At 64.5% G+C, this 21,210-nt stretch overlaps 2 protein-coding genes across 4 annotated transcripts; both read left to right on the forward strand.

Annotated features, from left to right (window-relative positions):
* The first annotated feature begins 14,517 nt into the window (after positions 1-14,517).
* Positions 14,518-20,141, forward strand: Ache (acetylcholinesterase (Cartwright blood group)). 3 transcript variants are annotated; one of them, XM_021627694.2, is made up of 5 exons: positions 15,333-15,459; positions 16,176-17,210; positions 17,426-17,910; positions 19,079-19,248; positions 19,846-20,141. In XM_021627694.2, exons 2-5 carry the CDS (start codon positions 16,185-16,187, stop codon positions 19,965-19,967), a joined length of 1,803 nt encoding a protein of 600 aa, XP_021483369.1. In that variant the 5' UTR covers positions 15,333-15,459; positions 16,176-16,184; the 3' UTR covers positions 19,968-20,141. The 3 variants fall into 3 exon arrangements, with proteins under 3 accessions (XP_060223896.1, XP_021483369.1, XP_060223897.1); XM_060367914.1 differs by lacking the exon at positions 15,333-15,459 and adding an exon at positions 15,908-16,048; XM_060367913.1 differs by lacking the exons at positions 19,079-19,248; positions 19,846-20,141 and having other exon boundaries at positions 14,518-15,459; positions 17,426-17,591.
* Ufsp1 (UFM1 specific peptidase 1 (inactive)) lies at positions 20,131-21,163 on the forward strand (the record flags this gene model as incomplete). Its single annotated transcript, XM_021627695.2, has 1 exon — positions 20,131-21,163. A coding segment is annotated over one exon (828 nt), but the record flags the coding sequence as incomplete, so codon positions are not given.
* Between the last annotated feature and the right edge of the window lie 47 nt (positions 21,164-21,210).

A 21,210-nucleotide genomic window follows, 5' to 3' on the forward strand; every position in this document is an offset into this window, starting at 1 on the left:
GCCAGCCTGGGCTTCACGACCTGCCCAAGGTAACACGGGACAGGCCGAGGGAGGAGCCAGCTGCTGAGGGAGGACGGTGGGAGCTGAGGGAGGACAGGCGGGAGCTGGCTTGCTCCCCGCTTCCCTCGAGCAGTTCCGGACTGTCCCCAAGGTGCACTTGGCAAAGCACAGGCCTCTTCAGGAGGCCACAGAATTCACAGGCAAGAGTGAAGGCCAGGCTGGGGGTGAGGCTCACTGGGTGGCGCTGGCCTGACACTCGTGAAGTCTGGGGTTCAATCCCCAGCATCTCATAAGCCGGCAGCCGGGAAAGGGCGGGAGGAGTCCAGGGCAAGGGCAAGGCCAGCCTGGGGTAGACTGCGTGAAGAGCAGGGGAGACTGAGCCCCAGACGGAGGAGACGAGGCTGCGCGGGGGAGACCCTGGAAGACACGGGGAGGACAGAGAAGGGACCAAAGAGTCGGCTGCCCCTGAAGTTCGCACTGATTGTGCAGAGTTTCAGGGTAAAGGCGGGGGCGTGTCACACCCACTGCTCGGGTCAGCACACTGAGGCAGAGGCCACACAGCCTCGCCCGCCGCGCAGGAGTGAGGAGCGCAGGTAGGTCTGGTCTGGGGCGTGCAGGGCCTGGCACCCGGCCCTGCCCAGCAGACACAGTCCCCAGGCCCTGTGCAGGGCAGGCGCACAGGGGCCGAACAAGGGCTCTCGGCCATGCTGAGGCGGCTTCAGGCCTCCGGTGCGGACCTGCGGCAGAGGGGACACCGGAGAAGATGCTCACCGCGCGGCCAGCCTGGCGCCGGGACCCTGGCGCCGGGACGGAGGGTTCCCGGTCGGGGGAGCCCAGCGCCCCCCACAGAGGCCTCATGCCCACCCGGTGTCCACGCTCTCCAAGGGACACGGAAGCTGTCACTGTCAGCAGCCGAGGAATGGGGGTCGCACCGTAGGCCAGGAGTCTGTCTGTCCTTCCCCAGGAGCGCAGGCGCCAGACCAGCTCTGTCCCGGGGAGGACGCTCGGAGAGCTGGTGTGAGCACGGCTCCCCTCAGGGGTGAACAAGACTCCCGAGCCGCTCTCCCTCCTCCCGAGCGTCCTCTGAGCCTGTGAGAACCTCAGTGTGGCCTGAGCCCCTCAGGCTGGGCTGGGGAGAGAGCCCCCTCCCGCGGGCCTCAGCTCAGTCCGGCTGTCCCCGGGTCAGAGGGCACGAGGTCAAGTGTCCAGAAAGCAAAGGCGGACTCAGGCGGTGACGTGAAATGTCACATTCCCTTTGAGTGTGTCCTGCACACGAATGTGTGAGCACTGGTACATAAGACACTGTATGTATATGATCAGGGACAACCTCCAGCTTTGGTCCTCGGGTGCCTTCCACTGTCTTTCTTTCTTTGCTTGAGAAGGAGTCTCTAATTGACCTAGAATGTCACCACATAGTCTATACAGGGCCTGTGAGCCTCTGGGGATCTGCTTGTCATCACTGTTGTCACCATCATCACCACCATCAACACTATCATCATCCTCCATCATCATCACCATCAACATCATCATCACCACCATCATCATCCATCTCCATCACTATCCATCATCATCATCCATCATCACCATCACCACCATCACGATCAACACCATCATCACAACCATCATCCACCATCACCATCGTCATCCATCATCATCACCATCATCCATCATCATCCATCATCATCATCCATCATCAACATCATCCATCATCATTGTCCATCAGCATCATCATTGTCCATCATCATCATCATCAACACCATCATCATCTATCATCATCTATCACCATCATCATCGCCATCATCCATCATCATCTCATCATCATGCGTCTGTGTGTGTTTTGGTGTGTGTGCATGTGGGTGTTTGCCCATGGGCCAGGATGACGCTGATGTGTACTGTCACTCTCTGTGGTGTCCCCGAGAGACAAAGCCTATCATCTGGTCCTAGAATGAGGACAATAGCCATGGGTCCCCAGCAACCCTCCTGTGGCAGCATCCCCATCCCAGGGGCATGCATGCCCAGGCCCCGCTCTGCATGAGAGCTGGCGTGTGAGCACGTGTCTTCAAGGCTGCACTGCAAACACTCTAAGCTGCTGAGCCACTCCCCAGTCCCCAGCCCCCAGCCCCCAGCCCCCAGCCCCCAGCCTGAGGTTTCCAGATGGCTTCTGGGAGTGTGAACCTGGGTCTTCACACATCAGGGCAGGGCTGACTGACTGAGCATTTCCCACACCGTCTCTGGAGGAGGATGCTCAGCCCGGGAGGCCAGGAGAGAAGGTAGCCTGCTCTGCTCTGCTCACCCAGACACCGCCAGACACAGCTCGGGGCTGGGGGTGCTGGCCGAGGACAGCCTGGGTTCCCAGCTCCCGCAACCGTCTGTAACTCCAGTTCCAGGGATGGGACACCCTCTTGTGACTTGTGACACATATGTGGTTCACAGACACACATGCCAGCAAACACTCAGACACATAAAATAAAAAGTAAATATTTAAAAACTACTGTGAAACAAAACCGTGTATGTACATAAGTATACATTTACACACACGCGCGCACCTCCGCACACAGGCACATGCACCCGTCTCTCTCCTGTCCCCCTCCGTCCTTCCCGTGAGCAGAAGGGGCACAGCCGGCGCAGGCCAGCTCCACCGCCTCTGCCCCCTCTCCTGGAAGCTGCCGATTTCGGGGGGGTGCCTCGGCGCTCCCCCTCCGCACCCCCAGCAGACGGACACACCTCCACGCCCGGAAGCCTGGCAAATCTTCCGCGTCTGGGATGCCAGCGGCCACTGGGAGTGTGCCTGCAGCTTCAGGCCTGAGGGAACCCCGGATGCTCCCTGCTCACTGACCCTGAAGGCCCGGCAGGAACCTCTGGAGGCCTGGGAGGAACCGTCATCCAGGTCTGCAGAGAATTCCTGGTCCACAGACACCTCCACACCCACGTCAGTCCGTGCGTCGCTGTCACGGAAACCGAGCTCTGCCCTTGTCAGCCATTACCACAGCTCTGTCACCCACGGGCTTCTCCTCCATCTTCACCATTTCTGAAGACTTAACCAAAGCATACGGGAAAGGAGAATTTCTGGGCTGACATCTGGTGTGGGGGCTCAGTGGTTGGTAGAGCCGTTGCCTGGAGGTGCTCAGTGAGGGGCTGGGCTGTGCTCAGTGGTAGAACACCTGCCTAGAATCCCCCAGTGAGGGGCTGGGGTGTGGCTCAGTGGTAGAGCCCCTGCCTAGAGTTCCCCAGTGAGGGGGTGGGGTGTGGCTCAGTGGTGTAGCCCCTGCCTAGAATCCCCCAGTGAGGGGCTGGATGTGGCTCAGTGGTAGAGCCTCTGCCTAGAATCCCCCAGTGAGGGGCTGGGGTATGGCTCACTGGTAGAGCACCTGCCTAGAATCCCCCAGTGAGGGCCTGGGGTGTGGCTCAGTGGTAGAGCATCTGCCTAGAATCCCCCAGTGAGGGCCTGGGGTGTGGCTCAGTGGTAGAGCCCCTGCCTAGAATCCCCCAGTGAGGGGCTGGGGTGTGGCTCAGTGGTCACCTGCCTAGAGTCCCCCAGTGAGGGGCTGGGGTGTGGCTCAGTGGTAGAGCCCCTGCCTAGAATCCCCCAGTGAGGGGCTGGGGTGTGGCTCAGTGGTCACCTGCCTAGAGTCCCCCAGTGAGGGGCTGGGGTGTGGCTCAGTGGTAGAGCATCTGCCTAGAATCCCCCAGTGAGGGCCTGGGGTGTGGCTCAGTGGTAGAGCCCCTGCCTAGAATCCCCCAGTGAGGGGCTGGGGTGTGGCTCAGTGGTCACCTGCCTAGAGTCCCCCAGTGAGGGGCTGGGGTGTGGCTCAGTGGTAGAGCCCCTGCCTAGAATCCCCCAGTGAGGGGCTGGGGTGTGGCTCAGTGGTAGAGCCCCTGTCTAGAGTCCCCCAGTGAGGGGCTGGGTGTGGCTCAGTGGTGGAGCCCCTGTCTAGAGTCCCCCAGTGAGGGGCTGGGCTGTGGCTCAGTGGTAGAGCCCCTGTCTAGACTCCCCCAGTGAGGGGCTGGGCTGTGGCTCAGTGGTAGAGCATCTGCCTAGAATCCCCCAGTGAGGGCCTGGGGTGTGGCTCAGTGGTAGAGCCCCTGCCTAGAATCCCCCAGTGAGGGGCTGGGCTGTGGCTCAGTGGTAGAGCATCTGCCTAGAATCCCCCAGTGAGGGCCTGGGGTGTGGCTCAGTGGTAGAGCCCCTGCCTAGAATCCCCCAGTGAGGGGCTGGGGTGTGGCTCAGTGGTCACCTGCCTAGAGTTCCCCAGTGAGGGATTGGGTGTGGCTCAGTGGTGGAGCCCCTGCCTAGAATCCCCCAGTGAGGGGCTGGGGTGTGGCTCAGTGGTCACCTGCCTAGAGTTCCCCAGTGAGGGGTTAGGTGTGGCTCAGTGGTAGAGCCCCTGCCTAGAGTCTCCCAGTGAGGGGCTGGGGTGTGGCTCAGTGGTCACCTGCCTAGAGTCCCCCAGTGAGGGGTTGGGTGTGGCTCAGTGGTAGAGCCCCTGCCTAGAATGCCCTAGTGAGGGGCTGGGGTGTTGCTCAGTGGTGGAGCCCCTGCCTAGAATTCCCCAGGGAGGGGCTGGGGTGTGGCTCAGTGGTCACCTGCCTAGAATCCCCCAGTGAGGGGCTGGGGTGTTGCTCAGTGGTAGAGCCCCTGCCTAGAATCCCCAGTGAGGGGCTGGGGTGTGGCTCAGTGGTCACCTGCCTAGAATCCCCAGTGAGGGGCTGGGGTGTGGCTCAGTGGTGGAGCCCCTGCCTAGAATTCCCCAGGGAGGGGCGGTGCTCAGCTCAGTAGAAAGAGAATGAATCAGTTAATCCGGGTGTGTTTTCATCACAGGCAGGAGAGACGGCTTCCTCACAGGGATTGGCCTCCAACCCCCAGTTGTCCCCTTGGAGAAGGCAAAGAATCCTAGAGGTGGTTTACCTCAGTCCTCAGAGAGCGCACATGACTCTGTCACCTGGCGTGGAAGGGTGACGCAGATAATCCGTCAGGACGCAGGAAAATTAAGATATTTCAAACCATGCTGGGATCTGGAGAGATGGCTCAGTGGTTAGGAGTGTGCCCATGTTTTCCAGAGGACCCAAGCTCAATCCCCAGCTCCCACGTTAGGCAGCTCACAGCCACCTGTAACTGCCGCCCGGGACTCTGCCTGTCCCTTGTCTGCATGTCCACACACGCACATCATTAAATTACAACGAATAATACATCTTCACTAATTTGCTCTGCTTAGAATGTTGGGTTCTGTCTTGTTTTGAGTCAGGGGGCCACTGTGTCGCCTTGGATGGCCCGAGCCTTGCCATGCCGGTTAGCTGTTTCAGTCGCACAGAGACCCACTGTGTGTGCCAGCGTGCACCGTGCGTGTCCGCTTTTGTCAAGAACAAATGCTCTGACCATGAAGAAGGTGATGACTGAGGAAGCCACCGCAAAGGCCCTACCCTCGCTCTCTACACACAGAGGAGGATGCCCAGATGTGATCTCCGCACGGCGGCTGGACTCCATGCAAGAGCAGACTGTGCTCTCGACCTGAGCCCTCTCCAGCCCCTTACTTGTGTTTCTGAGAAACAGGGTCTCACTGTGTAGCCCAGGCTGGCCTTGCACTTGCTCTGTGGCCGGGCTGGCCTCGAACTCACAGATATCCTCCTGCCTCTGCCTCCCCAGCACTGGGATCACAGGCGAGCACCACCCCCAACTCTAGTTTCTAAACTTCTGTGACCTTTAGAATGTGACTTCATGTGGGGGGGGAGGAGGGTGCCTGCTGCTGTCAGCTCTGTGCTTCACCAAGGCGCAGCGCCCAGGGGGCTGGTCCCCGCCCCTCCCCCGCCAGTGTCCTCGGACACACCCACGGCCAGCCAATCCCCGCTGGACTCCAGGCTGTCACAGCGCTTGTGGGCGCGTCACGGGAGGCCTGGTGTGTCGGTACAGCTCCCGTGATGCGCAGGCCGTGAGCAAACACAGATGGAGCAGCTTCCGCCTCTTCCTGGTCACTGGGCTGAAGTGATGGACCAGAAGAGCAAAGCCATCAATGCGGTTCACAATCTGTTATTTGATTGCTTTACATCTGTGTGTGTGTGTGTGTGTGTGTGTAGATGCTTCCACAGCTCGTGTGTGAGACTGGAGGGCAACTTGTGAGAGTCAATGTCTCCATCACTCTGGTCCCGGGAATCACACGCGTGTCATCAGGCTGCATGGCCAGCCATCTTGTGGCTCTAGCTTTGAAGCGGCCTCCTATAGCCCAGGCTGGCCCAGAGCGTGCTGTGTCCTGCCCCGCCCACGTGCTGAGTGTGAGGACAGTGGCTGTCCACGCTGTACCCGGCTTTCCTCATCTCTGAAGTGACACAGATTTGTTGTTCGTCTGCCAGAGGTGAGCCGGGAGGACCAGTCACCCTCCTCCCGGTGGCCTCACACTCACCCTCCTCCCCCCGTGGCCTCACACTCACCCTCCTCCCCCCGTGGCCTCATACTCACCCTCCTCCCCACAGTCCCACCAGCGTCTCCACGCAGCCCTGCTGTCCTGGACTCCCTAAGTGACCAGGCTGGCCTCGAACTCACAGACATGTGTTTGCCTCCGCCTCCTGACATGGAAATCAAAGGTGTGTCCATCCTGCACGGCGTTCCCAACATCTGCAAACGATGCTTTAAAGTGGCCTCGAGAGGCCAGGTGTGGGGGCGCACGCCTGAGTCCCGGCACTCGAAGGGCGGGGTGGGTGGGTCTCTGTGAGTTCCAGGACAGCCGGGGCCACGCAGGGGGACTCTCTCCAGGGAACAAAGCGACAGTGACGATGTACGTCACGGCCCAGTTACGTGCTTTGATTTTTTGTTGGTTTTCTTCTCTCTCTCTCTCTCTCTCTGTGTGTGTGTGTGTGTGTGTGTGTGTGTAGCAGAGCAGATAGATATTTATAAAGGAAAAGCTAGGGAAAAACTCCAGCAGAACTGGAATTGAAGGCCCCGGCGGGTGACGTTCTGTGACAGACTCATCTCTGCTGTGTATCTACTTGTGACCGTGTTCACGGGATTCACACACAGGGAATTCTGTGTTTTCAGATGTATCTACGGGAGAGACAGAAATGTCTCACTTAAATTTTAATACTTTTTGAACATCTTAGAGACCAGTCGCTTGTGTTTGGTCTGGAACGAGCATTTTAGCCCAGGCCCAGCTTCGCCGGCTAATGAACAAGCTCCTGAGCTTCGGCTCAGGGCTGTCAGCGCAAGAAAGCCGAGGGGTGACGCCGTCTGCGGGTTCACAGCCACAAAGGCCTAGGCTGGGCGCCAGGGTCGCAGAGACTGAGCGGGGGTCTCAGAGGTCAGGGGTCTCAGGGGTCGGGGTATCGGGGTCAGGGGTCTCGGGGGTCGGGGTCTCGGGGGTCGGGGTCTCGGGGGTCAGGGGTCTCGGGGTCAGGGGTCTCGGGTCTCAGGGGTCATGGGTCTCGGGGTCAGGGGTCCAGGGGTCTCGGGGGTCAGGGGTCTCAGGGGTCAGGGGTCTCAGGGGTCAGGGGTCTCAGGGGTCGGGGTATCGGGGTCAGGGGTCTCGGGGGTCGGGGTCTCGGGGTCAGGGGTCTCGGGGTCAGGGGTCTCGGGGGTCAGAGGTCTCGGGTCTCAGGGGTCATGGGTCTCGGGGTCAGGGGTCTCGGGGGTCAGGGGTCCAGGGGTCAGGGGTCTCGGGTCTCGGGGGTCAGGGGTCTCAGGGGTCAGGGTCTCAGGGGTCAGGGGTCTCAGGGGCCAGGGGTCTCGGGGCCAGGGGTTAGGGCACACAGGTGCCCTCCCCGAGCTAATTGAATGAGTAACTGAAACTTTGTAATTAAACCCTGACAGCACAGGCACAGCCCCAGGGTTGTTCCCGGAGGCCAGAGGGTGATTACGCTGGAATTTTCACCCCGAGAGCCGCATTACAGCCAATTAAGCGGCTGTAAACGCATTAAGAGATTGAGCAGGTCAAAGGTCAGCACTTAGAGCGATAACACGGGGCGGGGGCTCGCTGCTCGGCTGAGGGGCGGACTCCGCTGAAGGGGCGGGATCGCGCAGGCCTGGGGTGAAGCCCGCTGCCAGGCCGGTGACCGGGCGGATCCCGGGACCCCCTTCACGCGCTGGTGTGGTGTGGTGCTCACACGCACACGCGCACGCGCACGCGCACGCGCACACGTACACACACGGGGAGAGCTTTGTAATTGCTGGTGTGACCCGAGTCACTGCCCGGCCCACGAGTCAGCCTGATCGCCGCCACCGAAGGCCCCTGCGCAGCAGAGCCCAGGGTTCTCGGCCGAGAAGTCCCGGCTGGTGGCCCCGGTGGTGGCCTGAGGTGGTGGCCCTGGCGGCCCCGGTGGCCCTGAGGCCGGGCTCCCCGGTAAGGGAAGAACACGGAGTCCCGAGGACTGCGGGAAGGCGCGGGCCCAGCCCAGGGCGCGGTGTGGAGGGCGTGGAAGGGTCCCCGTCACGCTGATGGGGGCAGTGGGGGTCAGGAGGAGCCGCTGGTGGGGAGGGCGCGCGGGGAGGGAGGGAACCGGCGGGTCGTGGCCGCGCAGGGTCGTCCCTGTGGACGGCTGGCCGAAGGCTGAGCGCACGGGGCTCGCGAGCTGGCGGCGCGGTGACGGCGGGCTGACACAGGCGTCCGCCCCCACGGGCGCAGGCCCGGCTCGTGCTCAAGGTCACCTGAGGCCGCAGGACAGGCGTGAGCGCGGCTGAGCCCAGCAAGCGCGAGCGTGGGCGGGGGGGGCAGCAGAGCCGAGGGCGGCGGTCCACCCCCGTGTCGGTGCCCGGGCCCAGCTTGCCGTGAACGCCCCACACCGTGCCCGGGCCCAGCTCGCCGTGAACGCCCACACCGTGCCCGGGCCCAGCTCGCCGTGAACACCCACACCGTGCCGGGTGCCCGGGCCCAGCTCGCCGTGAACACCCACACCGTGAACACCCACACCGTGCCGGGTGCCCGGGCCCAGCTCGCCGTGAACGCCCACACCGTGCCGGGTGCCCGGGCCCAGCTCGCCGTGAACGCCCACACCGTGCCGGGTGCCCGGGCCCAGCTCGCCGTGAACGCCCACACCGTGCCCGGCCCAGCTCGCCGTGAACACCCACACCGTGCCCGGGCCCAGCTCGCTGTGAACGCCCACACCGTGCCCGGGCCCAGCTCGCCGTGAACGCCCACACCGTGCCCAGCTCGCCGTGAACACCCACACCGTGCCCGGGTGCCGGGCCCAGCTCGCCGTGAGCACCCACACCGTGCCCGGGCCCAGCTCGCCGTGAACACCCACACCGTGCCGGGTGCCCGGGCCCAGCTCGCCGTGAACGCCCCACACCGTGCCGGGTGCCCGGGCCCAGCTCGCCGTGAACGCCCACACCGTGCCCGGGCCCAGCTCGCCGTGAACGCCCCACACCGTGCCGGGTGCCCGGGCCCAGCTCGCCGTGAACGCCCCTGACTGGGGGAACGTGACCCACTGACCCCCGGGCCCCAGCAGCAGCTGAGGAGGGTGCTGCCGCCTGCCCCCGGCTTGTGCCCTCAGACCCCGTCGAGGCCGAGTGGGCGTGGCAGGGCCCGGAAGGAGCGGGCTCCAGCAAGCCGGGTCCGAGGATCGAAGGAGAGAAACAACTAAAGATCAGGCGCCCAAAGATCACCAGACACACCCTGACACCCTGACACCGCACGGTGAGGGAGGCTGGCTCCCAGGTTACCGTCGGCGGGGAAACTGAGGCACGGACAAGCGGAAGAGTGCTGGCTGCCTTCCTCTCAGCTTCCTCGGCCTGCTTCCTTACAGCCAGGCCGCCCCAGGGCTGCGGGGCTCCTGTCAGGCTGACAGCCCTGTGGGGCTCCTCCTGGCTCTCCGCTCCCTGTCTCTCCTCCGTGCTCGCGGCCGCTCGCAGGGCTGCAGGTGTGGCAGGTGTGGGCTGAGCGCCGGCAGGTGTGGCAGGTGTGGGCTGAGCGCCGGCAGGTCAGGTGTGGGCTGAGCGCCGGCAGGTGTGGGCTGAGCGCCGGCAGGTGTGGGCTGAGCGCCGGCAGGTCAGGTGTGGGCTGAGCACCGGCAGGTGCCACAGGGTCCGCAGGGACAGGACCCCAGCCCCAGAGCTGCCTTGGGCTCCGGCCGTCTCCTCCGGGCCGCAGCGCCCCAGGGTGGAGTCCCGCGAGCCCTGAGGGTGGGCAGCCCCGCCGAGCAGCCCCGCCGAGCTCTGGACCCGGACGCCGTGCCCGCGGGTGTCTGCCGGTGTCCGGTCAGGGGAAGAAGCCCCGCTGCGGTCTGGAGCCTCCGTCCCGGGCGTCTCTCCTCAGCTGTCCTATCACCGCAGAAAAGGCGCCCCGCAGCTCCCGAAGGCCGAGGCTCCCAGCAAGCCCTCCTTCGGCGTCCTTCCTGGAGGAGGCGGCGGGCGGGGAGGGCAGGAGCCCAGCAGCACCCCCTCTCCGACACCCCAGCCTGCCCACCCCCTTCCCACCCACGGGGCGACCGTGAGCGTGATCCCGTGAGCGTGATCCCGTGAGCGTGATCCCCGGGCATTTCACACAGGCCCCGCAGGGAAGGGGAGGGTGTGGCCGGGGGTCAGGGACCAGGGGCAGCGCCGGGGCCTGGGGAGGGTGCGGCCAGGGGGGTCGGGGACCAGGGGCAGCTGCCGGGCGGGCGGCAGCGCCCTTCCTGGGCACACCACAGACGCTCACGGTCACGGGAGTTAGAGCTCACAGGAAAGCACCTGCCCAGCGTGCAGAGCCCCTGAACCCGAACGGAAGAAAGAGGAGCACCCCCAAAGCTTAGCATCTGACCGCCACAAGTGTGACACGGCGTGCTTGTGAACACACACACACACACACACACAGGCGGGGAGGGGTGATTAGAAAATAAATGTCAAAGTTAAAAAAATTTTTTTGGTTGTTTGATACAGGGTTTCTCTGTGTAGCCCTGGCTGTCCTGGACTCATTTTGTAGACCAGGCTGGCCTCGAACTCAGAGATTCTCCTGCCTCTGCCTTTCCAGTGCTGGGATTAAAGGCCTGCACCGCCGTGCCATGATAAAATATTTTAAATAAAATAAAAAGATATTCCAACGTGATACTCTCACAAATGTATGAAAGAAAGTCCTTTTAGTCACCCGGGCTTCCAACATGTGAGGGTAAGGGTCCCCTGGAGGAGTGGGCAGGACTTCTTCCTCGCCCCAAGGGCTGGGCAGGGTAAAACCAGGACTTTCCACATCGTCGGCTAAAGCCAGCATTCTTACCACTGAGCCACACCCCACCCCTCACTGGGGGATTCTAGGCAGGTGACCACTGAGCCACACCCCAGCCCCTCACTGAGGGATTCTAGGCAGGTGACCACTGAGCCACACCCCAGCCCCTCACTGGGGGATTCTAGGCAGGGGCTCTACCACTGAGCCACACCCAGCCCCTCACTGGAGAATTCTAGGCAGGGGCTCTACCACTGAGCCACACCCAGCCCCTCACTGGAGAATTCTAGGCAGGGGCTCTACCACTGAGCCACACCCCAGCCCCTCACTGGAGAATTCTAGGCAGGGGCTCTACCACTGAGCCACACCCCAGCCCCTCACTGGAGAATTCTAGGCAGGGGCTCTACCACTGAGCCACACCCAGCCCCTCACTGGGGGTTCTAGGCAGGTGACCACTGAGCCACACCCCAGCCCCTCACTGGGGGACTCTAGGCAGGGGCTCTACCACTGAGCCACACCCAGCCCCTCACTGGAGGATTCTAGGCAGGGGCTCTACCACTGAGCCACACCCAGCCCCTCACTGGGGGATTCTAGGCAGGGGCTCTACCACTGAGCCACACCCCACCCCTCACTGGGGGACTCTAGGCAGGGGCTCTACCACTGAGCCACACCCCAGCCCCTCACTGGGGGTTTCTAGGCAGGTATCTACCACTGAGCCACACCCCAGCCCTCACTGGGGGATTCTAGGCAGGGGCTCTACCACTGAGCCACACCCCAGCCCCTCACTGGGGGACTCTAGGCAGGTGACCACTGAGCCACACCCCAGCCCTCACTGGGGGACTCTAGGCAGGGGCTCTACCACTGAGCCACACCCCAGCCCTCACTGGGGGATTCTAGGCAGGGGCTACACCACTGAGCCACACCCCAGCCCCTCACTGGGGGACTCTAGACAGGAGCTCTACCACTGAGCCACACCCCAGCCCTCACTGGGGGATTCTAGGCAGGGGCTACACCACTGAGCCACACCCCAACCCCTCACTGGGGAGTCTAGACAGGGCTCTCCTGATATGAGCCCCTAGCCTCGAATTTTAACAGAACCTGAAGTAAGGGGCACAGGAAACAATGGACAGAGAAGGGCATGTCCTTGTTGGGCCTCAGGCTGCCCACTGCATCAGCCACACTGATATTCTCTGGAGTCTCTCAGAGGCTGCTTCGGACCCCACCAGCCTCCAGCAAACAACAGGGACGGAGCCCACCCCTCCTACCCTGCCCTGGAAGGACGCAGAGCGCAGAGGGAACTCCTGTTGAGGACGGCTGGCCTACACTCTCGGCTCTGAAGCGCCCTCTGGAGGCTCCTTCTCTCATAGCCGCCAAAGCCCCGCCAGCGCCCTCCAGTGGCCCCACCGCGCACGGGTTCCGAACTTGAGGCTTCTGCGAAAGCCCAGGGGCCTCTTTACCATCCGAAGATCCCGGGGGGTGGCTGACACCCAGGAGGCAGAGGCAGCGGAGGTGTCCCAGCTTTCAGCAGATGGCTACTGTTCTCCCGCCTTCCTGCTCCTAGGACAGCCCAGGGCTGACAAGATGGCTCAGTGGGTGGGCAAAGGGGGTAGCCACCAAGACCTGTTCATCCAGGGCTCGTGTGGTAGGAGACAGCTTATTCCCACGGACTGTCTTCTGCCTGCACACACATACACACAAGATAGATACATAGACACACAGAGACACAGATGCATGATAGATGGATGATACATACATAGATGATAGATGGATGATAGATAGATACATAGATGATAGATGGATGATAGATAGATACATAGATGATAGATGGATGATAGATAGATACATAGATGATAGATGGATGATAGATACATAGATGATAGATGGATGATAGATACATAGATGATAGATGGATGATAGATACATAGATGATAGATGGATGATAGATAGATGATAGATACATACATACATACATGATAGATGATAGATAGATGATAGATAGATGATAGATGGATGATAGATAGATACATAGATGATAGATGGATGATAGATAGATACATAGATGATAGATGGATGATAGATGGATGATAGATACATACATACATACATGATAGATGATAGATAGATGATAGATAGATGATAGATAGATGATAGATAGATACATACATACATGATAGATGATAGATAGATGATAGATAGATGATAGATAGATACATACATACATGATAGATGATAATAGATGATAGATAGATACATACATAGATGATGGATGATACATTCATACATAGATGATAGATACATGTAGAGATGATAGATGCACACATACATAGGTAGGTGATAGAATGTAACTGAAATGTTTTAAATACAATCACATTTAGATGTGACCTCTTGACCTCTTTTGTAGCAATTATCACCGCAGTGTTACACTTTGGCCAGTAGGATGGAAACACAAGTGTGTGTGTGGGGGTATGGGCGTGTGTGTGTGGGCGTGTGTGTGTGGGCGTGTGTGTGTGGGCGTGTGTGTGTGTGTGTGTGTGGGCGTGTGTGTGGGCATGTGTGTGTGTGTGTGTGTGTGTGTGTGTGTGTGTGTGTGCGTGTGCGTGTGTTTCCAATGGCCTTAAACGGGGTGGGGATGTGACCCACGGTGTCAGCCATCCTGTTTGGAAGCGCTGGCTGACGCCCCAGTAATCTCTCCTCCCCGGGTTGAGTCGCTCGCAGAAGACGGCGGAGCAGAGTCCTGGGGGCGACCGCGGGCCTGAGGGCGAGGGCACTGTGCCAGCTTGCGAGGCCGTGTTCGGAGCCGCTGCCGCCTCCCCTCCCCCACCCCTCCCCCCGCACTCCTGTACAGGGCAGGCTTCCAGCTCGGCAGGTCAGAGGTCAGCCGGCAGGGAGTGGGCTGTGTCCTCCCAAGGCTGGACTCTGCGCGGCGCTGGGCCACAGGCCACCGTTTCCTCACTACGGTGAGGCCGCGCGGGCTGACGCTCCTGTCGGGGCCTCTCCTCCCCGCCACACACTCAGCCCGAGGGCGAGGCCGCCGGCCTGGGACAGACGGCAGCGGACGGGCGGCCCGGCCCACGCGTGCCCGCCCTGCCCGGGCACCGCCCTCCCTCCCCTCTCCCCAGACAGCGCGGCCCGCGCGGCGGCCTCCGGCGCCCCCTGGCGGCTGTCGCGGGCCTGCACGGGGCGCGCAGAAGCGTTCCCGGATGCGGCGGCGTCCCGGGGCGCGGGGCGGGGGCTGGGGGCTGGGAGGGAGGACGGGATGGGGTAGTGGGGTGCGAGGAGGGAGGGAGGACGGGTGGGAGGAGGGATGGGAGGAGGGGATGGGGTAGTGGGGTGGAAGGACGGGATAAGGTAGTGGGGTGGGTGGGAGGAGAGGGTGGGAGGACGGGTGCGAGGAGGGATGGCGGGACTCTCAGCTTGCAGAGGTGGACGTCGCGCTGGGGCGGGGCTGGGCTCCGGGCTGCTGTCCCCTGGGGCTCCTGCAGGACAGACAGGCGCGCCCTTGCCGGAGGGGGTGACAGACGCGTGTCTGGGGCCGGGGGGGGGGGGGGGGAGCGCGCGTGGCGGCCGCAATGAGCACGCGTGCGCGTGCCCTGGCTCCCCGCGCCCCGCCCCGCGCCGGCCGCGGCCCCGTCCCCCTCCAGCCCCGGCCGCAGCCCCCGAAGCCGGTCGTCCGCGCGCGGGTCCGGGCGCCACCCGTGCTCTGTCCACCGCGGCGGTGCTGATGCGGCCGGCGGGCCCCGCCCCCTGCGGCCAGGCAGCCAATGAGAGCGCGGCCCGGTGATGTCATGGCCGGAGCCGATGACAGCCAGGTCGGGGGGGTCAGGGGACAGGCTCCTGCCCACCCGGGGTCCCCGCGCCCCCCGGGGTCCCCGCACCACCCAGGGTCCCCGCGCCCCCGGGTTCCGCGCCCCCCGCTGTCCCCCTCCCCCAGCTGTCCCCGCGCCCCCGGGTCCCGCGCCCCCCGATCCCGCGCCCCCCCGCTGTCCCCCCGCCCCACGCTGTCCCCTCCTCCGCGGGGCCCGGCCGTGTCCGTCCTCGCAGGCTGGCAGCGGTGCCCTCCCTCCCCCGGGCCGGCGAGGGGTCCCAGCGGGGCGCGCAGGTGTCAGTGTGTCCTTCCGTCCGCGGCGCCCGCGTGAGCGCTCCCGGCGCCGTCACGTGGTGTCTGCCCGCCGCGCGTCCGTCCGTCCGGCCCGCGCTCCCCGGGGTCGCCGGGCGGCAGGGGGAGGGGGCGGGGGAGGGGCGGGGGCGGGACAGTGGGCGGGCGGGGGCCCGAGGGGCGTGTGCGGGCCGGAGGCGGCTGTCACAGCGGCTCAGCCTGCGCCGGGAGCTCGGCCGCCTCCGACCGCAGGTGAGTGAGTGAGCGCGGCCGGACGCCGCGGCCTCGGGGGGTCGGGGACCCCGGGGGGACGGGGACGGGGACCCCGGGGAGACGGGGACCCCGCGGGGACGGGGACCCCGCGGGGACGGGGACGGGGACCCCGGGGGGACGGGGACGGGGACCCCGCAGCCCCGGAACTCCCGCCGCCGCACACTCACTCGCGGGGACCCGGAAGGCCCCTCCCCGGCCCCGGAGTCTGGGGCGCTGAGGACGCCCCGCCTGGGGCGAGCCCGGCCGCAGGGGGATGCCGCCTCCCGCCGCCGTCCCGGGGCGACCCCGCGTCCCCGCCGGCCCGGGCCCCTCCCGGAGCCCCGAGTTATAATTAGCCGCGCTCGGGTTTCTGCCCCGGATCCCACGGGGAATTCTGATCTCCTGACCGGAGATGCCGGCTCCGCGGCAGCTGCTGCCCCCAAAATAGCGCCTCCGCGGCGGTGCGGGACCCCGGGGCGCGGCTCGGGCGGCTCCCGGCGGCCCTGGGGTGCGGAGGCCGCGTCGTGGGGTGCGGGGTGCTGAGGAGGGCACGTGCGGCTGGGGAGAGCCGCCCCGCCGCCGCCAGGGGGTGAGGCAGGGTGGGGCGATCGGGGGGGAGGGCCTAGGCGGGCTCGGGGGCTCTGGGGGGCCTGGGGGCTCGGGCCCCTCCCCGCCCTCCCCGCCCTCCCGGCCTCACGCCGCCTTCTCTCCCGCAGACGGCAGCCATGCGGCCCCCCCGCGCCCCGCTGGCCGCGCCGCTGCTGCTGCTGCTGCCGCTGCTGTCCCCGGCGGGCGCGGAGGAGCCGCCGCTGGCGCGGGTGCGCGGCGGGCAGCTGCGGGGCGTGCGGCTGCGGGCGCCGGGCGGGCCGGTGGCCGCCTTCCTGGGCGTGCCCTACGCGGAGCCGCCGGTGGGCGCGCGCCGGTTCCTGCCGCCCGAGCCCAAGCGGCCGTGGCCCGGCGTGCTGGACGCCACGGCCTTCCCCAACGTGTGCTACCAGTACGTGGACACGCTGTACCCCGGGTTCGAGGGCACCGAGATGTGGAACCCCAACCGCGCGCTGAGCGAGGACTGCCTGTACCTCAACGTGTGGGCGCCGCTGCCGCCGCCCGCCGCGCCCGCGCCGGTGCTGGTCTGGATCTACGGCGGCGGCTTCTACAGCGGGGCCGCCTCGCTGGCGGTGTACGACGGCCGCTTCCTGGCGCGCGCCGAGGGCGCCGTGCTGGTGTCCATGAACTACCGCGTGGGCGCCTTCGGCTTCCTGGCGCTGCCGGGCAGCAGGGACGCGCCGGGCAACGTGGGGCTGCTGGACCAGCGGCTGGCGCTGCGGTGGGTGCGCGACAACGTGGCGGCCTTCGGCGGCGACCCCGCGGCCGTGACGCTGTTCGGGGAGAGCGCGGGCGCCGCCTCGGTGGGCCTGCACGTGCTGTCGCCGCCCAGCCGCGGCCTCTTCCGCCGCGCCGTGCTGCAGAGCGGCACCCCGAACGGGCCCTGGGCCACGGTGGGCGCGGCCGAGGCGCGGCGCAGGGCCACGCTGCTCGCGCGCCTCGTGGGCTGCCCGCCCGGCGGCAACGACACCGAGCTGACCGCCTGCCTGCGGGCGCGGCCGGCGCAGGACCTGGTGGACCACGAGTGGCACGTGCTGCCGCAGGAGAGCATCTTCCGCTTCTCCTTCGTGCCGGTGGTGGACGGGGACTTCCTCAGCGACACGCCCGAGGCGCTCCTCAACGCCGGCGACTTCCAGGACCTGCAGGTGACTGGCGCCGGCGGCCCGGCCACGCTCCCCTCCCCAGGGCTCCCCCGAGCGGCTGCCCGGCCAAGACCACGCTCCGGTCAGAGCCCTGTCCCTCCCCTGCTGTCCTGCCTCGGGCTCTGCAGCCTTCTCTCTGGCTGCTTGCTCATGTCTGTCTGTCTGTCTGTCTGCCTGCCTCTCCCTCCATCCTTTTCCCCATCTCCCACTGTCCTCAGGTGCTGGTGGGCGTGGTGAAGGATGAGGGCTCCTACTTCCTGGTTTATGGGGTCCCGGGCTTCAGCAAAGACAACGAGTCTCTCATCAGCCGGGCCCAGTTCCTGGCTGGGGTACGGATCGGGGTGCCTCAGGCTAGTGACCTGGCGGCCGAGGCCGTGGCCCTCCACTACACAGACTGGCTGCGCCCCGAGGACCCCGCCCACCTGAGGGACGCCATGAGCGCCGTGGTGGGCGACCACAACGTGGTGTGCCCCGTGGCCCAGCTGGCTGGGCGGCTGGCTGCCCAGGGGGCTCGGGTCTATGCCTACGTCTTCGAGCACCGCGCCTCCACGCTGACGTGGCCCCTCTGGATGGGGGTGCCCCACGGCTATGAGATCGAGTTCATCTTTGGGCTCCCCCTGGACCCCTCACTCAACTACACCATGGAGGAGAGAGTCTTTGCTCAGCGACTTATGAAATACTGGACCAATTTTGCCCGCAAAGGGTCAGTGGTATTGGGGACCCTCTGGGGGTCCAGGGGAGAAGGGGTGCCCGTGGATGGTAGTGGAAAAAGAAGAGGAAATGTCTACAAAGGAAGGGGGGGGGGGAGTCAATGATGACGCAGAGAACAAGGCACGCAGACTAGTCCTTACACAGAAACAGCTAGAACCTTTCATCTCAGCACTCCGCACAGACTGGTCTGATGTATACAGCAAGTCCCAGACTAGCGGGGACCACAGAGTTCACAGCCCTGCTGGGGGGGGGGGGGGGTGCTGGGCGTGTGGCTCAGGGGAAGAAGGCTGAAAAACAGCACTGGGAGGCCACTCCCAGCACTGAAGACAGCAAGAGGGTTGGAGCTGCTCAGTGGGTGAGAGGCACCGCTGGGCAGGCCTGACCGCCTGAGCTGGGTCCCTCAGACCCAGTCACCTCCGACCTTCTCCACCTCTCCTGCTTTCCCTCACACCCAGTCATCACCATCTAAAGACGAGACAGAAAGGCAGCAGAGGGCCAGGGCGTGGCTCGGCTGGTAAACCTACTCGCCCAGCAGGCCCAAACCCTTAGCGGCATCAGATTTCCTTAGCCAAAGCAAAGGTGATGTCTGCAGAGACGGACCGCACCCCCCTGCACAGCTAAACGCACAATCCTAGTTTATTGTAAAATGGAATCTGCTAGAGAGCACTGACTGGCCCAGAACTCTCCATGTAGGTCAGGCTGGCTTTAAACTCAGAAATTCACCGGCCTCTGCCTCCTGGGTGCAGGGATTAAAGCCTGTAGTGCCATGCCCAGCTAAAAAATATTATTATTATAGTACTAGACAGGGGGAAATAAAAGAATGGAGCAAGAAAACAAAGGGAAGGGGAAAAAGAGACAGAGAAGTCGGAGGAAAGCACCCCCCCCCAGATGGTAGAAGGTGCTAAGGAAGGAAAGCCCGCTGTCCCATGCCTGCAATCCTCTCACCCTGGGAAACCGAGGCAGAAGCACAGCCCGGCTGAGTCACACGGTCTCGGCCTCACACACAGAAGGACGCGAGGAGGGATAAATGGCTGGCTGAAGGGGGGTAGGGAGAAGCGAGGTGGGGGAGGGTGGGAGGTAAAGAGGGTCCAGAGTCCGGACGGGGACCCACGTCTTCCTTACTTCCCTGGGCAGGCTGAGATTTTTCTTTCCTTCCTCAGAGACCCCAACGACGCCAGAGACCCCAAGTCTCCACTGTGGCCCCCCTACACCACTGCGGCACAGCAGTACGTGAGCCTGAACTTGAAGCCGCTGGAGGTGCGCCGGGGGCTCCGGGCCCAGACCTGCGCTTTCTGGAATCGCTTTCTCCCCAAACTGCTCAGCGCCACTGGTAGGCCCGGGGGTCACGGGGCAGGAAAACGAACGAGGTGGCGAGGGGTGGAAGGAGGGGAGAGAGATGGGGTGCAGAGCCAGGGTGTAGTCCCTCACTTCTCCACCTCCCCCCGCCTCCGAGGCTCCCCGCACCTGCCGGAGGCCCGGCCCGACTCACCCCTGTCCCTCCTCCTGCACTCCCCGCCGCCGCGGCTGTAACTACGGCCTCCTCCCCTTCTGGCCTCACAGGACCCTGACTCTAGTGTGTGGCTGGGAAGAAGCAGGGGCCCCGCCATTCTCGACCCGAGACAAACAGGACAGACTCAGGGAGCTACACATCTCCGTTTAAGCAAAAACCCAAAGCCCAGTCTTTAATGTAAATTTTCTCCTTTGGAGCTTGAGTCCGGTGTTGAGGGGAGAAGGATCCGGGGCCAGAGGGCGCCTGCCGATGCGCTAACAACCGCCAATCATTTGTCTTCTCTCTTCCCATCCCCCGTGGACCGTCCCCCCCGTTCCGATCCCGCCCGCCGGCTGCCCTCCGCCTCGGTGCTGCGGGCCGTCCGCCGCTCTCCTCCCGCCACCCCGCCCCGCGGCACCGCGCGCTCGCCGGCCGCAGACACGCTGGACGAGGCGGAGCGCCAGTGGAAGGCGGAGTTCCACCGCTGGAGCTCCTACATGGTGCACTGGAAGAACCAGTTCGACCACTACAGCAAGCAGGAGCGCTGCGCGGGGCTGTGACCGCGGCCGGCGCTCGGCGTGTACATACTATCTATCTAAGGGCTGGGCACGGCCCGCCGCCCGCCCTGCGCACCCCCGCGCCCCGCGCGGCGCCCCGTCCTCTGCATGCTCCGGCCGAGCTCCCCTCCCCGCGGTGCCTTCGCCCCTCCGGGCCCAATAAACTGTTACAACCACTGGCGTGTGCGGCTGGCCGGAAGCTGGGGCGGGACCGCGGGCACGAGGGGCCGCGCGATTGGCGAGCCTGGACGCGGCGGCCCGGAGATCCGGCGGAAGTTGCTCTGGCCCCGCCCCCGGGGCGGAGCCTGCGCCTGCGCGGCCCGGGTCCCACCGCGGCTACACGCGCGCGGAGCCGCCGGCCGCCCTGGAGCTGCTGCGGGACGTGCACCGGGGCCTGGCGCCGCCCTGCCGGAGCCCCGCGCGCCTGGCCGTCCTCTCGGGCCAATACCTTTACTACCACTACGGCTGCGACGGGCTGGACGACCGCGGCTGGGGCTGCGGCTACCGCACCCTGCAGACGCTGTGCTCCTGGCCGGAGGCCCAGCCGGCGGGCGTGCCTGAGCTGGCGGCGGTGCAGGGCGCCCTGGAGGACATGGGCGACAAGCCGCCCGGGTTCCGGGGCTCCCGGGGCTGGATCGGCTGCGTGGAGGCCAGCCTGTGCCTTGAGCACTTCGGAGGGCCTCAGGGACGCCTGCGTCACGTGCCCCGCGGAGCCGGGCTCCGGGGAGAGCTGGAGCGGCTCTACTCCCACTTCGCCGAGGGCGGAGGCCCAGTGATGGTGGGGGGGGACGCGGACGCCCAGTCCAAGGCCCTGCTGGGGGTGTGTGAGGGCCCAGGCGCGGACGCCTATGTCCTGATCCTGGACCCGCACTGCTGGGGAACCCCGAAAAGCCCCAGTGAGCTGCAAGCTGCCGGCTGGGTGGGCTGGCGGAAGGTGGACAGTGCCTTTGACTCCAGTTCCTTCTACAACCTGTGCCTGACCAGCCGCGCCTGAATCTGCACACCCTGCCGGCCGTGAGGGGCAGATCCTGGAAGACTGGCCACGGCCAACTGTTTACTTCTCACGGGTCCACCGCAGCATCCAGTCTGTGACAGGCATGTGGACCTGAGTTCAAAGCCAGTCTGGTCTACACAGCAACTTCTAGGCCAGCCAGGGTTAAAAGACTGTTCTGAAAACGGTAATAAATTGGCCTAATTCAGCTCGCGCTGGCTCAGCCTGTGTTTGGGAAGGGGCACACCGCACGCA

Source organism: Meriones unguiculatus, chromosome 15, assembly GCF_030254825.1.
Source record: "Meriones unguiculatus strain TT.TT164.6M chromosome 15, Bangor_MerUng_6.1, whole genome shotgun sequence".
Taxonomy (NCBI): domain Eukaryota; kingdom Metazoa; phylum Chordata; class Mammalia; order Rodentia; family Muridae; genus Meriones; species Meriones unguiculatus.

Bases quoted from the DNA above. Each gene is read 5' to 3' on its own strand.
- Ache (XM_021627694.2), top strand. From the start codon at position 16,185: ATGCGGCCCCCCCGCGCCCCGCTGGCCGCGCCGCTGCTGCTGCTGCTG. The intron at 17,911-19,078 runs GTCAGTGGTATT...TTCCTTCCTCAG, and splicing joins ACCAATTTTGCCCGCAAAGG to AGACCCCAACGACGCCAGAG. The intron at 19,249-19,845 runs GTAGGCCCGGGG...CGCCGGCCGCAG, and splicing joins CAAACTGCTCAGCGCCACTG to ACACGCTGGACGAGGCGGAG.